Here is a 16,843-nt window from a genome sequence, read left to right as displayed (position 1 = left end):
GAAATTCAGTGTCTCTGAATATTTAGAAGTGGTGGTTTGTAGAAAGATTTGCCTAGCTTCATCAGTGTTTACCCTGCTGTTAATCCAATGAGTTCTTAATTTAAGGTACTATATTTTTCAGTTCTAGAATATCCATTTGATATTTTATATTTTAGAATCCAGTTTATAGAGTCCAGTTTTCTTTTGAAATTCTTTTCACCTGTTTTGTTGATCTTTTTTCTCTATTTTATTGAACATATTAATCATAGTTAATTTAACATCCTGTCCACTAACAATGATACCTGGATTATCTGTGGGTGTGTGTCTGTGAGGTTTTTTGGTCATTGGTTATTGGTCATATTTTCCTGCCCCTTAAACTTCAAAAAAAATTATGGTAGATACTGCACACAAAAGGGAGTAGAAGCTCCAGATGAAATCTACCACAGTCAAGGGCCTCATCTTCTCGCTGTAAGGGAGATAGCATGAGGGGAACGGTCACTTGGGTGTAACACAAGACTGAGCTGGGTTGGGCCGGGTTTCGAGTTTAGAAAGACTCAGTTGATCTGGTCTTTGTCTCCTCTACCCTGAAAGTTGTACCCTTAGCATATGCTGAGTTCGGCTTTTTAGCCTTCTATTCCGTGCAGGCTCAAGTGTCTTTGAGGGGGAGACCAGTCATGTATTTGTTGCAGGTCCTCCTCCCCTAGAAGAATTTTGTCTCCTAAGCAGTGACAGACTGTGACTAATTTTTCTCTGCCTTTCTGGCTGGTCTTCCACTCTTCCATGCTGCTACAGAACTCAGTAATGTCCTTAGAGAAAACTGACGTCCCATTTTAGGGCACAACTACTTTTCAGTCCGTTGAGCCAGTCTGCACAACCTGCAGAAAGTATTGCTTTCCCTTTTCTTCCTACACCAACAGTCAACAAAGAAAGAAAATGGCCAGTAATCATCAAATGATTTAGGAAGGGCTCTTTCCTTCTTTGAATTGTATTTCATTTGGTCCTTGTTACTTCTGGAGTTTTCTGATGTTCTTAAAATAATGTGGATTTTCTTCTCCTTTACTTTATCCATTTCTATTTGTAGTGAGAGTGTTGGTCTGACACTCACTACTGCATTGTACCTAGAAGTATATGACTCCAGTTTACTTTATGTGAAGAACTATGCCATTTGTTTTGCATGTTTGGAGGGAAAGAATGATATAATTTGTTTCTATCTTATTTTTTAAAGTTTTATTTAAAACTTCACGTTTAAAATTGTATTGTATTGGTGTGGCTCAGTGAATTGAACACTGGCCTGAAAACTAAAGGGTCGCCAGTTCGATTCCGAGTCAGGGCACATGCCTGGGGAAGTAAAACTTCCAGAGAGGGAAGGGGGGGAGCGAGGGAGCGGGAGAGGGAGGGCGGGAGAGGGGGGGGGGGGGGGGAGAGAAACATCAATGTGTGGTTGTTGGGGGCCATGGCCTGCAACCTAGGCATGCACCCTGACTGGGAACCGAACCTGCGATGCGTGGTTCACAGCCTGTGCTCAATCCACTGAGCTACACCAGCCAGGGCAAATAAAATCTTTTTAAAAAATAAAATAAAATTGTATTGTTGGTACATTTTGTAAGGATATTTTATTCAATTTGTGTTTGTGCCTCAAATGGAAGGATTTATAAACTGATACCACTCAATGAAGATGGAAGTAAAAATAATGTAATTGCTGAATGAGAGTGAGAAAAGCGTTGGGTTTAAAGTGTGGAGATTTGAGTTTGAACCCTTTCATTGCCCTCCCTGGTTTTGTGACATTGGGCAAACCATTTAACTTCTGGAAGCCTGTTTACTTAATCAATAAAATAGGAATACACCTCAAGTCATGCATTATTGTGTGAGGCAAGGTTATTATTTATAACCAAATAAAATACATTTTGGACAAATCTCATTGAGACTGCAGAATAGAGTAGAATGGTTATTTCCAGACCTTAGAACCACAGAGTATTAGAGCTGGAAAAAATTTAGTTTTAGGGTACATAATACTTTTAGAGTAAATTTGGTTGTTCCAGGAGGACAGTTTAGTTGGTATTTTAATGTCATACACATGTTCTTCAACAGGTTACAAATTCTTTACAAATCATAGCTCTGTAGGATAATAGAATGGACATGATATTAAAGGCCATGCAGTCCTGGCTTTAAATCCTAGCTCCATCATTTCAAAGTGTAGCTTTAAGTTTCTTAACCACTCTAAGCTGTAGTTATCATATGTAAAAGGAAAGTAATAACAAGTTCCCTTACAGGTTTCTTGTGAAGATTAATAAATGAGGTAACAAAGGAAAGACATCTAGCATGGGACAGACCGAAAGTGAGGATCAACAGATACTGTTCCTTTACCCCTTTTTGTTTCCCAGTTGTCCATTATAATCAATCAGTAGGTAATTTTTCCTGCTACCTGGATAAATCACTGTTTATCCAAACCAGTGATTCTTCTGTGTGTAATTATGTATTAATAGTTTTTCAAAATCCCCGATAGTAATACTTTTGATTGTGTTAGCTGAAATTCATTTGTCTTATGAACAGTGTTTCTAATTTTCTGCTGTTAATTGAAACTCAGTTTTAGTTTTTTGAGATGTTACCAGTATTTTCTGAAATTTTATCAGAGATTAGTGGATAACACCCTTAAAAATTGTGTGCAATGTTTTACATTTGTGCAGTGTGGCTTTTTCATCATTCATAAAGTACAGAGTAACCTAAAAAAGTTAAGAACCAGTACCTCAGGTCATAAACTCTTTATGAAATTGTATTAAGCATATATTATTTAAGATTCTACCTATAAATCACTGCTTAGTACTGAGAGGTTTTTTTTGATATACATAATGTGTAGCTTATATTCATCTAAAACTATTACTTTAACAAACTACTAAAAGGGTTGCTGTAATGATACTTGGGTGGATGTTTTAGTTTCTCTAGGTTATTAAAAGTTAATATTCACATAAAAATTTTAAAAGTCTTTTTTGGTTACTATAAGTTTATTTTCATTTATTTTTAGTTAAATTTACTGGGGTGACATTGGGGGTGATCATCTAGGTTTCAAGTGTACATTTCTATGGCACGTGATCTTTATATTGCATTGTATGCCTACCATCCAAGTCAAATCATTTTCCATCACCATATATTTGGCCCCCTTAACCTTTACTACCCTCCAACTCCCTTCCCTCTGGAAAACACCATACTGTTGTCTGTGTCTGTGAGTTTCAGTTTTGTATTCCAGATATGAGTGAAATCATATGGCTCTTAGCTTTTTCTGACTTGTTTCACTTAGCATAATATTTTCAAGGTCCATTCATGCTGTCACAAACGGCAGCATTTCATCTTTTCTTACGGCCAAGTGGTATTCCAATGTATGTATGTGCCACATCTTCTTCATCCAATCATCGATCCAAAGGACACTTTAGTTGTTTCCATGTTGTGGCCACCATGAATAATGCTGCAATGAACATAGGGATGCATATGACTAGGTCTGTCCAGAAAAAGTCCAGCCATCGTTATATGAACAAGAACAGTTTGCGTGAAATGGATGTATCCTGGCAGCCAAGGAAAGTGGACTGGAATTTTCATGCATGAACAATGATGACTTCACTGTACTAGTCAGTGGGGCCTGTTTACCCGTTGCTTGAGCATGTGTACTGTGTGGCCATCAGATTCAAAATAACTGAGCGAGTAGAGCAATGAATCTGCATCAAATTTTGTGTTAAGCTTGAACTTTCCCCTGCAGAAGCTATTTGGATGATTCAGAAGGCTTTTGAGGATAATGCAGTGAGTGCAGCGCAAATGAAAATGTGGCACAGATTCTTCAAAGATGGTTGAGAATCTGTTGAAAGTGATTTCATGTTTTGGAAGGCCTGCGACAAGCAGAACACCCGAGAATGTTAAACGTGTATGGGCTGCAATGAACAAAGATTGGCGACTGACAGTGTGAGAATTAAAAGCTGATGTAGGGAATTCCAAAAACTACTGTGAGACATTGACACAGGACCTTGGCATGAAATGTGTTGTTGTAAAATGCATTCCACGGCTGCTACGAGAGCTGAAGGAACATCATGCTGCAGTTGCTAATGACGTTATTCAAACTGCTACCAATGAACCAGGTTTCTTCTAGAGAAAGTTATAACTGGAGATGAATGGTGGGTCCGCAGGTATGATCCGGAAATGAAGGCCCAGTTGTCCCAAAGGAAGTCACCTGGTTTTCCATGACTGAAGAAAAGTGGCAAAGTTGCAGCAAGATCAAGACCATGTTAACTGCATTTTTTGATTGGGAAAGTGTTGTCCATCATGTGTGTGCCCCTCCAGGCCAAACAATAAATAAAGAATACTACTACAATGTTCTTCATCGGTGGAGAGATTCAATATGATGAAAACAGCTACAGCTGTGGCAGCTGGTGATTTGCAGCTTCATCACAACAACATGCCCGCTCATGCATTACATCTTGTTTAGAGTTTTTTGTGAAACATCAAATCACCCAGGTCACTCGGCCCCGCTATGGTCCAGATTTGGCACCCTGCAATTTCTGGCTTTCCCCAAAACTAAAATCACTTTTGAAAGGGAAGAGATTGAAGATCATTGGTGAGATTCAGGAAAATACGATGGGACAACTGATGGCAATTGGGAGAACTATGTGAATTCCCAAAGTGCCTACTTTGAAGGGGATTGAGGTGTCATTGTCCTACAGTGTTTTTTGTACCTTGTATCTTCTTCAACAAATGTCTTTATTTTTCATGTTTTGTGGCTGGGTACTTTCTGCACAGACCTCATATATCTTTGCGAATAAATTTATCTTTGTGACTAAATCTTTTTGAGTTTTTCAGGTAGATACCCAGCAAAGGGATTGCTGGGTTACACAGTAACTCTGTTCTTTTTTTTTTTTAAGATTTTATTTATTTATTTTTAGAAGGATAGGAAGGGAGAGTGAGAGGGAGAGAAACATTGATTGGTTACCTCTCACAGGCCTCCAGTCCGGGACCTGGTGCACAACCCAGGCATGTGCCCTGACTGGAAATAGAACTGGTGATCTGGTTTGCAGAACAATGTCCAATCCATGGAGCCACACTAAGTCAAAGCTATTCTTAATTTTTTTAAGGAATTGCCATACTGTTTCCGTAGTGGCTGTACCAGTTTCCATTCCCACCAGCAGTGAATGTGGGTTCCTTTGTCTCCACAGCCTCTCCAACACTTGTTATTACCTATGATAATAGTCATCCTAACTGGTAGGAGGGGTCACTCACCTCATTGTAGTTTTAATCTGCATTTCCCTAATAGCAGTGAAGTTGAGCATCTTTTTATGTATCTGTTGGATGTTTGTATGTCTTCTTGGGAGAAGTGTCTGTTCAGGGCCTCTGCCCATTTTTTAATTGGGTTGTTTGGTGTTGAGTTGTATAAGTTCTTTATATGTTTTGGATATTAATCCCTTGTTGGACTGTTGTTTGCAAATATCATCTCTCATTCAGTTGGTTGCCTTTTTGTTTTGTTGGTTTCTTTTGCTGTGCAGAAGCTTTTTAGTTTGATATAGTCTCATTTATTTATTTTTGCCTTTACTTCCTTTGTCTTTACTTCCTTTGCCTTTGGGGTCAAATTCATAAAATGTTCTTTACAACCAAGGTTTATAAGCTTAGTGCCTTGTTTCTATGTAATTCATTATCTCAGATTTTATACTTAGTTCTTTGATCCATTTTGAATTAATTTTAGTACATGGGGACAAACTAATCTAGTTTCCTTCTTTTGCATGTGGCTTTCCAATGTTCCCAACACCATTTATTGAAAAGGTGTTCTTTTCCCCATTGTGTGTTTTGGCTGCTAAAAGGAGCCTTTAAATACAAGGAAATTTGTTGAGAAATCCTTTTGAGTAATCTGATTATACTCTGTTTTATCTTTTTTGAGTACATATTTTTTAATATCATAATACTAAGACTGAGATATACCATTGAATTTTCTGCACATCACTCAAATGTAAGACATACTAATCCAGAATAAACAGTGCATCAAGTAATTTTCTCTTAAGTTAAAATAATTCATTAAAAATTTTATATGATTTCCTTCTATGACTTATAACAAAGAACATTGTTGTTTCACTTATGTTAGTAACTTGAATTTGTACAGATATCCAAAAATAAGTGTAGTTCCTATTTGAAAAATACTTAAAAGATTACAAATACATTCAAAGCATTATTCTGGTTAAAGTTTAATGCATTATAATTTGGGAGTTTAAATTTAAAACCTGTTTTAAATAAGAAATTAAACATTTGAAATTGCACTTTGACATTCTGTGATGTTATGAATAAAACCTATTCAAATAAATTTTAAGTTTAAATAGCTTAACTTTTGTAGTTTATTGAGTTATTTATTTATGTATTGTTAACATATCTTAGCATCTTTATGTTCTAAAAACTGAGGAGAATGCTATTTGGGGGGGGGAAATTTCAGAGAAATTTTGTTACAGCATCCACATTTTTTTCCCTTTGGCTTTATGTACTTTAAGGTCCATGAAATTCTCATGGATTTTATTTTCAGATTTAGAATACCACATCTTTGAAAAAACCACTTCTTCAAACAATTGACTGTAAATAAATGAATTATTGGTAATGAGTATACTATAAGTACCAGTGGTAATAAAGAAGGGGAGTAATACATTTCAAGATTTTTAAGAAGATTCCTTATTCCCTGCAAGACTTATTTATATCTAATTGTGCATAATTTGTTTATAGGGAATAATAGATATTTCTTAGAAAGTTATGAGATTTAGGAAAAATTATAAAAATGCTTCTTCATAGTAAGTCAAATTTGTACTTTTAGGAAACTCATTTTCAGTTACTACTATTTCTAAGTGATTCATATATTTTATGGGGTATCCTATACCCTAATATTAATTGTTGATTAATCATTATTTATTTAGCTGCTTTGTGAATTACCCAGGCCATTTACTTCTCTTGCAGTTTTCATGTTTTGACTTATTTTTCACAATTCTACCCAAAATTTAGTAAGAACCAGAGCCAATAGAAATTGAAGCCCAAATCACTATCCTTCTGTTGCTACTACTTGTTATTCAAGTTTAATCTATTTAGTAATTGAAATGATGTTTTGAATCTCAATTAATTGTTTACTTTAACATTTGTTAATAGCTATATTAGAGCTAGTTCACCAGGGAGACAACTATAATTAGCACGGTGTTGAAATGAAGAAATACGTGAAAAACAATTAAAGTGAGCTCTGCGATAAGTGAGATGGGTGGGGGCCATACTCTTCCAGACCAGGTTAGTAGTATGATGTCATTCTCATAAAAAACTTGTTTTGCTTACATGGTGTGAGTTGGTGATCTTTGTCCTTCTAATTAAGGATAATAAGTCATGATAAAATTAGATTTCTTATTGATCGTCATATGCAGAAGGAGTAAGAATTGGTTAAGAACCAGTAACCTGTCCCCTCACCCCTAGGGTGTGAGCGCTGGAAGGATTAAGGCCCACTGCAGGGAAGCTCACACTGCCCTTTCCTCTGTTCTTTCAGTTAAATAGAAGATTTGTAGTTCCCATGACTGTGAATCTGGTGCTTTTCACAAGAACCAAATTCTTTTTAAAAAATTAAGATTGCTTATTTTTAGAAATCCACTGGCCTAGAGATGATTGCTTTGGTATGTCATGTTGACAGACGTGGTACATACTTTTTTCTGATTAATATTAGTTTGCTTTAATTTATGCTGAATTTAGTGGTCAGTGTAAACTTTTAAAAATCAAGGGCAGGTTTTTATATGCTTAGGTTTGCTTACCCAGTAGTAATTACAGAGTTTGGCAGTGTTGATTCATACATTTTATTAGAAACAGTATCTGACAACCCTGTGGACATAAACTTGTAGTTTTTATTTCTAGAATACTGCAATTATAAGGTGCTTTTTTCCCATGTCTACAGGCTTTTAAGTATCTTTTGAATATGCTGAAGTGTCATATCTTTTTCAGTATCTGCCAAATTGGTATTGTATTTAATCTTGAAAGTATATTTTGATTTTTGTGAACTAAAAGTAATTGCAGAATATTAAACATTCTTAGTAGTTAAAAGTTTTTTTCCATTTAATTTGAGCTTTTGTTGTTACTAACAAATAATTTGTGGCAGTTTCTCTTTCTCTCTTTCTTCCTTTTTTTCTTTTTCTCTCTGTCTCTCTCTTTCTTAATGACTGCTAGAATCTATATACTTGTCACCTTAGTGTGATAGAAATGTTCCACTCAGATCAAGGATTTCTTTCTGGTTTTGTATGTTCTCACCTGCTCCTCACTGTAAATCATTGAAATGTCAAGTGTAATGATTAATTAAGCTGCACGTGCAAGTGTTTTTTTTTTCACCTGTCAAGCAGGAAAGAGGTTTTATAGCAAGATTAGGTGGTTCCAATTCACAGCTTTTACTTCAGACTGTCAGTGGGTAGAAATATTTTATATTTAGATACTTATTCAGAATATGGCATGCCAGAGTTTGTTTGGTTTTGAATTCTTAAATATTCTAAGACATAATTATTATACCAAACCCTATCATTAAACTGCTAATTAGAAGCACAGAGTAAATTCAGAGTTCCTACATAAATATTTTGGAATTTAAGGTTCATACTTTATAATTACCTTTTACTCAAATACTGGTAGTTGATTTAAGTTACTTAAAGTAAATATTTTTAAGTTTTTAAATTTTGTGTGTGTGTGTACATGGTATCGTGTACACCGTGAGATCCATTTGTAATGAGATTCATTCTCATTATAATATAGCATGGGTTTAAATTTGTATGAAATGATGATAGTGGTAAATACACTTTTTTCTTTGAGTAATGAAGTTTTGTAGAATGTAATGTTAACCTTTTTATTTTTACACTTTAATATAAAACAAGACTTGGAAAGCTTGTTCTTTCTACCCTAGTTCTTTACCCCCAACCCCCTCAACTCTTAAACCATCAATACAAGTAAAACCTCAAATTGTATAGTAATCTTAATCTATTATTAAAAGGTCCTAGAAAGGAAGATTACAAGGTAGATTCAGGTTTTGAATCGGTTTTGCCATTGGTTTAGCAGCGGGTGGGCAGGCAGATGCCTGCTCAGAGTAGAACCTATTGCCATTTTTCACCATTGATAGAGTAGCCTTTCAGAGTCAATGAGCTCTGTCAATGTGAGCTTGTCAAGGCTACAACTTCATAGACCTGAGAGGCGGTTTGAGAGGTCAGCCCTTTTCAGGTTCGCTGTGATGCAAATGAACTTTAATGCTTAAACAACTATTGGAATTTTTATGTCTGCTCCTTGTTCTTTTTTCTTCACAAAGTCATTGACGAGACATTCAGTGCTTTTTAAATTGGAAGTTGCATTGTGCTAAAGACCTGGTACAGATTTACGGAGGGCTGAAAGCAGTTAGATCATGTTCTTTTCATGGTGCGATTAGAATCAAATCGATTTCCCTACAGCCTTCAGCATTCAGATGGCAATTTTAACAAAGCTTGGGGGCTAGACAAGGGACAAAACGACTGAACTGAATGTTAATTATACTCTGCAGCCTTATTTTCTTTTGATTTGGAGCTGACTGGCAACTAAATTAACAAAAAGTGTGACCATAACTGCTGCCCTATTTTCATTTAAAAGGAGAGCTGCCTCTAAAAGGCTATCTTTACAAAGAAACAAGTGAGGTCTGCTGATCATTGTTAACAAGGGCACATTTTTTTCCTTTAAAATTCTTGCCCAAAAACCTGTTCAAAAATATAATGTACTAAATTAGTCATTGGCATATTATTATCCAGAGAGTTAGTTGGTTTTCTGATTTTTATGACATAAGCTTGGGAAATATAAGGCAGTGGTGGTAATTAATTCACTGGTAGTTATGAATTATACTTGGCACCCATGCGGCTGTGGTGTGTCCTTAGCATGTTCAGCATGCTGAAAGGTAACATGGTAACTAGATAATGGTAGATGGGATTTTATTATGTAACATTGAACTATTTAAAAGCAGCTTGATCCTAACAGTTTCTCATCTAGCTCATCCTTGCTCGATACGCAGTTTTTCACTTTTGCTTGTTAGTACTCAGTTGTGCCACATTAGTAGTGCTGGATGCCTTTTTCCTTCCCTTGTGAGGAAGTTGCAGCTGCACCAAGTTGCATTTGATTCTTGTGGCAGCACTGTCTTTTCTGCACCTGCAGCTGTGTCAGTATCATCCTAACACCTGGCATCATGAATTATCTTCTCTTTTATTCATAGTCCCAAGCAAAAACATTTCATGCTTGCTGCGTAGTATATATTGCAAAAATCAAGTGTTCTTAAACATAAATTTCTCAGTTGATTCCTTTAACAGTGTTGAATTAAGAGTTTGATTTTACTATTATTTTTGTTGGTTTAAATACAGTTTTGCCCTGTTTTAATACTTACATATTGTTTAAGTATTGCAAAGATTTTTTAAATGAATGGGTATTTATATTTATATTATTTGGTAGGGACCATTAGCTTTTAGACTTTGATAGTTTTAACTCAGAGGCTAGTAAGTTTGAAAAAGTGAAAAAAGGATAGAGTGCTAAAAAAAACCCCAAACCATACTTTATTAAATGAGAGTACTATTTGTATTCAGGGGACTATTTAGTGCTGGACTGTTGACAGTGTTCTAGGCCACCTTATATTCAATCAGTGTCTCATACCTCTCTCCTTTTCACACAAAAAGCAGCTGCAAAACAGAGTTTTTCTAAACCAGTCAAGAGTAAACTTTTTTCTCATTTGTCTTCCAGACACGAAGATCGATTGAGAAGTTATTAGAATGGGAAAACAATAGGTTATACCACAAGGTGAGTACCACAGGGAGCAGCTTCGTACTGTTGGGGTCTGAATTGCACAGTATGGAAACAGATGCTTTTGTTGAACTAAAAATATGAAAGGTGGACAAATGGGTTAGTCTGTGTGCTGCAATAAAATAGAACTCATTTTTCTTCTTTTACTCTCCTTCTTGTCTAGCTGTGCTTGCACTGGAGACTGAGCAAAAGGAAATGTGAAACGAATAACATGATGGAATATGTAAGTTAAAGGGCTGTTTTGTGAGTTTCTCTATTAAATGATCATTTATTTTGCTTCTGATCTTATTCTTTCCATGATTATTAATCAGCAAAGGTGTCAGGAGCTTAATCTCCTGAGTGCAAAGATTTTCTACGGTTCACAGATGCATGGTTTCATGTGCAAGACTGATTTATAAAGTTATGAATGACTTGAAAACAAGGCTTCACTGTGTTCTGAAAAATAATAAATTAATTGCCAAGATAAAATAGCCTGAACATGTGTTGATGGAGTGTGAAATTTTAGATGCTGTATAAAGAATAACCACAACTTTGGTTACGCAGCAAGTCAGATATGGCTTTTTTATATAATGCTAATCAAGTTTCCAAGTGTGGAAGAAAACCTTTCAGCCAAGTCATTGGAGCTTAAGAAACCTTTAGCCTTTATAAATTTTAACTACCCATACCTCAGTGGCCTTTAAAGAATCTTTTAAAGTGTTATTAGAATATTGTTTTATAAAAATTATCTTTAAAGTAAGTAGGAGATGAGGTTTTTTGCCTGTTCTGTGTTTATTCCTTAAAAGATATCTAAGTTGTCACATATATACAGTGAATTTTAGAACTTACTCAGTATGGTATTTAATTTACTGAGTCCTTAATTTATTTGAACAGTTTTTCTCCTGAAAAATTCAAAATACTATAGAAAATTATGAATTTTAATTTATTTTGTCTTGAGCTTGGGTGTTTTATTTTAAATATGGAAAGGCTATTATATTAAGTGAAAAAAATCTAAGGAAGAATGAATTAAAATTAAAGTCATAGCCTTTGTGAAGTACCTGGCACATCATTTCTGACAAATTCTGTTCTCTGGAACGATTTAGCCATCATAGATTGTGTGGGTGTATATGTATACAAGATTGATTTAAACAGTGCTTAAATAGTTGGAAATTGTCATAAAATCATGTTGCTTTGTAGTATTTTCTCTTTTTTCATTATCATACAGTCAAATCCCATTGCTAGCCTTGAACATAAAAGATGTCTTAAAACTGTCTCTTTTTTTTTTTCATAGATTAGGTCTGTATTCCGTGAACCAAATCATGTATAGTGTATCATTATCTCATATATCAAACATGATACTTTAGGATGATGAAAAAGACACTTGATACTTTATATTGCTAATAAAAAAGCACAAATGATTGTTTTGAAAGTGACCTATGAAAATGCTAGTCTTAATTTTCATCATAGATGGTTAGAAAGTTTATGTATTTTGGCAGGAGGAATGGATATGTAGGAGATTCAACACATTTTGTGAAAAAAATAATTGCTTTATTTATAAACCAAAACACTAAGCTTAAAACTGAGGATTTATTTATTTTTGGACATTTCTAAATTTACATTTGAAAGGAAAACATAAAAGTTATTCCCAGTGTTATTATTTTGAGATAGTGCTATATGAATGTCATTCATTCGTACCATATACTCATTGTATATAGGTGAAATATTTTTTTAACTAAAAATAAAATAATTTACTAACTTTTCAAAACATCATGAGCTCTGTGCTTTGTAAAATAGTTTCCTTTCATTTATTACAAATTTTTAGATAATTAAACTCTACTACTAAAGCCATTATATTTTTATACTATCATAGAAGATGTTCAGAAGAATAGTACACAATTTTTTTAATTGATAAAAAATATATTTTAAAAAAATTTTCTCAGTATGTATAGCTTCCTTATCTAATGAATTAGGGCATTTTTACCATGTGTTTGTCTTCGACCTGAACTTTTCTTTAACTTACAGATATTTTATTTGTTAGTTAAAGTAATTCCCTTTGATTATATTTTGAATATTGGAGACGATCTAGAAAAATACCAACTTGACATCAGCTTTTCTTTTATTCAGATATGGTAGAGCAGTATGATTTAGAAGGAATGAGACAAGTGGCCAATTTCTGTGCATTTCTCCTGAAGGAATAGAGTTCATAGGATATATTCTTTATAATGCAAATATGGCCAAAGATAGCCTTTACTTTTCATTATGCAGTGTGCAGTGTACCGTGTACCGGTCATGCCCGCACTGAAGACCTGGAACTGTGTAGACCGCTTCATTGAGGACATGTTTGAAATACAGAAGTATATATTGAATGTTGACTTATAAATTGTTTAAACATTTAATCAAGTTTTAGATATAGTTTCTGAAAAAAAAAGATGAGTTCCACAAACTTGGAAATGTTCAAATCAGATAATTTTTTTTGTTTGGCATCTATTCTATACAAACTTGGAACAAGGGAAGAATTGACTGGAATTTAACACAGTTCAAGTTTGGAATAAAAATGAGCTCTGGCCAACTTGTGTCTTTCTGTGTTACTGTGTTTTGTCTTTGTTCTTTTACTTTTTTGGTAAAATGTCCTTTGGAACAAATTTTAAGCTTTAATTTTGCTAACTTAAGAAGAAAAAGACTTTAAAAAAATTAAGAGATAAAGGATCAATACCCTTTATCAAGAGATTACATATCCTGGTACAGTAAAATGAGAGCAATTCTAGCACCTAAAGACCATTGAGTTGGTTAGATAAATGGGTGGCAACCTGAAGAAACAAACATCGGGTTGGCTGCAGCCACGTAGTACAGCAGAAAACACAAGACTTTGCAGTTAAGACAGACCTTTGTTCCAACAGTGACTCCCCAGTCCATGGTGTTACCCTTCTCAGATCATCAGTTTCCTCACCTGTAAAGTGAGGATGGTAACACTTGCCTCATAGAAAGGTTTTTGGGATTAAATAGACATAGAGTATGAAATACTTGTAGTTGTTTCTTAATAAATACTAGTTCTGTGTTCTCTCATATTCATGCCTGTATTGCCCTGTGTGTCAGAGGCATTGTCAGAGTTGTTTCAAGTGATGGAATATAACTGACGTTTTGTTAAGATAAAAAATTTTAAGTCTTTTTAAAACTTTTTTCTCTCTTTCTACAGGTCATCCTGATAGAATTTTTACCAAAGACACCGATTTTTCGACCAGATTAGCATTTACTTTATTTATAGAGACTTTCCAAGTATGTTGTCTTTCCAATGGTGCCTTGCTTGGTGCTCTTCTGGTGGTGACATAACATTGGTTCTACAGAATCGTGTGGTGTTTTCTGTTTTTTTTTTTTTTTAAATAACCGCATGTTCTAAGTGTGCATTTTTGTCAAACTTTGCAACAGTTATTTCATACAGATGTTTAATACTTAAGTTATTGTGCTCTTTTCTGTTATGTATTCTGATTTTCAAGGATTACTTTTTTGTAATATCAAACAAAATACATTTGAACTTAGCATAAAAAGTGGCCAGCCTTTTATTTATCATCAAGGTACACACAGTTCTTTATTTATTAATTCCTTAATGTAGAAAAACACCTTTGTAAGACTCTATCAATTCTAGAAAGCACACTCTTTGTATTATTTTACTTCCCTTTTAAATTTAACATAGTTATTTTAAATTAGTAAGTATTCTTTAATAGTTTTTTAGAATTTAACATATCGTTTCACATACACTTTCTAATGCTTTGTTTACAGCAGAAATATCTGTAACAGTACAAAGACCTATAAAAAAGTTTTGAAAGGATTTCTGTCTTCAAAAGTAGCAAGGCAGGACTAAATTATTTTTATTAGAATAGACAAATCAGTGAATGGTATGCATGCATCTAATGTTTACTAGAGCTCAGGATCATAAAATATAGTAGCATTACAATCTGTATATTTTTTATCAAGATGATAATAATGGCCTTATTTGGGTTATTTTTTATTGTTTGTCAAATCTTATATACAAAAGTATGGAAATACTCCTTTAAAAAATTTCTAAGAAAAATAGTTGTCCCAATCTAACACAGTCGTAGAAAACTTCTCTAAAAGGCTTTTGAAAGAAGGTAGAAATTCTAGAATTAAAAGCAATCTGGTATTTAATACCCTGTTTATATTTAGAACAGATTATTAGAAACGGCAGACATGCTCAGTACTGTTTCTGTCTGTGGGTTCGCTTTCGGTCCAGTTATGTGTCCTGTTTTGATCGCGAGTGTGACATTTAGAGTTGAACCAGATCAGCTTGTTTCTTTTAAATACATACAGACATACTTATTTTCTTTCTCCTTTTGGTTGTACATTTGTCCATGCATTTTAAATCTTCCTGAATGGCTTATGTGTAAATTTTTGTTTTTATAAACCTGAAATTATACAAATTTTAATGTGTCAAGAACTTGTTCCGTACAGCTGTGGTATCAAGCAATAATGTGAATAACTTTTGAAATTATATAAACTATGCTTAATAATTTGTATTAAGAATTGGTACCACTATATACAATACCTTTTCCCTTGTATTAAATCTTTTAAATACCAGTTTCATTAGTTTATATACCTGTATTTTTTAAAAAGTGTTTCTTTGTACTTCTCCACCAAAGTATTGTAACTCTATATAAATTTGAATAGTTGAATGCCAGTATTTTATATCCTAGATCCTATACCAGACATTAGGAACTATCTTAAAACCCAGAATTTTTTATTAGTTATTTGTTTCCATTGTCCCCTAAAATACTTAACAGCTTGAATTTGTAAAACACTCTTCCTCTGAAGAGCTCCAAGTGCAAAGAACCCAGACACTGCTAGGCTGTGGCCAGGCTCCCTGAAGTAGCGCGAGCCGCAGGTAAATGCGGCGCTCCCCGCTTCCGGCGCGGAAAGCTGTGTGGAGAGCGCTGCGCCCGCGTCAGTGTTCAGGAAGAGCGGACGGGTGACCGTGCGGACTGTGCAACAGTGTTCCGCATCTAGAACGTGACAGATTTGTAGAGCGTCATATTGATTAGCTTCATAGGAAGAACCGTTCCTTTTTTAGACATAATTTTTCTCCTGTTAGTTTCCTGTAAATTATAATTTTTAATCATTTCCTTAATAATTTTATGGTAAGATAGTTTCATAGTTGACAGTATTAAGTATAGGATTTTAAAAAGCTTTTCTAATTCTATTGAGAGGTGTGTCGGTTGTTTAAAGATTCCCTGGACATGTCCACTCTTCTGTCTCTAATGTACGCACAGAAAGGGGCCGTCAGTGCTTTGCTTCACGTGCGGCGTTGCAGCCAATTGTGCAGTGAGCAGTCACGCTTCTGTGCTTGGGGTTTTGCTAGTTGCTCCCAGTATAACCCCTCTGGCTTAGCCTTTCTTCAGTCATGAATCTAAGTGCCCATGTTACTGGAAATTAGAAATATTTAAAACAATGATCGTTCTCAAGTTTGTGAAACATGAACCATAGGTACTTTAAAACTGACCAAGGAAAGGTATTATTGGCTGCAAATCTAATATATAGATTTTATATAGGCTAAATGAATAATTTAGGATCGTTGTTTATACATTATTGGCATTTTACAATCAGTCTATCATTCCTGTTTGGAAATATTTTATTTTATTTTATTTTATTTATTTTTAGAGAGGGAAAAAGAGAGAAAGAGAGAGAGAGAAACATCAATGTGTGGTTGCTGGGGGCCATGGCCTGCAACCTAGGCATGTGCCCTGACTGGAATCGAACCTGCGATGCTTTGGTTCACAGCCTGTGCTCAATCCACTGAGCTACGCCAGTCAGGGCTTGGAAACATTTTAAAAAATCAAATAATGTACTTTAAAAACTCTATTCTATATTAATTTATGACACACTTAGCTTCCAAGGTGGATATTGCCCCGCACTCACAAGAAGTTCACCTTACCTATAGAAAGTGGTCATTAGATGCTTTATTAAGACTCTTCAATGACTCAGTTTTGTTCATTTAAAATAAACATGTAATTTAGACATAAAATCAAGAAGTATTCAAACCTGGAATAATAGTAAACAATGATTTCATTTT

General features: G+C 34.5%; 1 protein-coding gene across 2 annotated transcripts in view; it reads left to right on the top strand.

Moving 5' to 3' along the window:
- The window catches only part of CHIC2 (cysteine rich hydrophobic domain 2), a 43,425-nt gene extending 27,829 nt beyond the window's left edge, over positions 1-15,596 (top strand). For both annotated transcript variants that reach the window (XM_028507930.2, XM_028507931.2), the window contains exons 4-6: positions 10,729-10,785; positions 10,952-11,011; positions 13,958-15,596. In XM_028507930.2, coding sequence (XP_028363731.1) covers positions 10,729-10,785; positions 10,952-11,011; positions 13,958-14,008 — 168 coding nt within the window. In that variant the 3' untranslated portion in view covers positions 14,009-15,596. The remainder of the gene's footprint in view (positions 1-10,728; positions 10,786-10,951; positions 11,012-13,957) is intronic.
- The last annotated feature ends 1,247 nt before the right edge of the window (positions 15,597-16,843 follow it).

Source organism: Phyllostomus discolor, chromosome 1 (genome assembly GCF_004126475.2).
Source record: "Phyllostomus discolor isolate MPI-MPIP mPhyDis1 chromosome 1, mPhyDis1.pri.v3, whole genome shotgun sequence".
Taxonomy (NCBI): Eukaryota; Metazoa; Chordata; class Mammalia; order Chiroptera; family Phyllostomidae; genus Phyllostomus; species Phyllostomus discolor.
The sequence above is the reverse complement of the archived record's forward strand: the minus strand, read 5'-3'. Positions and strand labels throughout refer to the sequence as shown.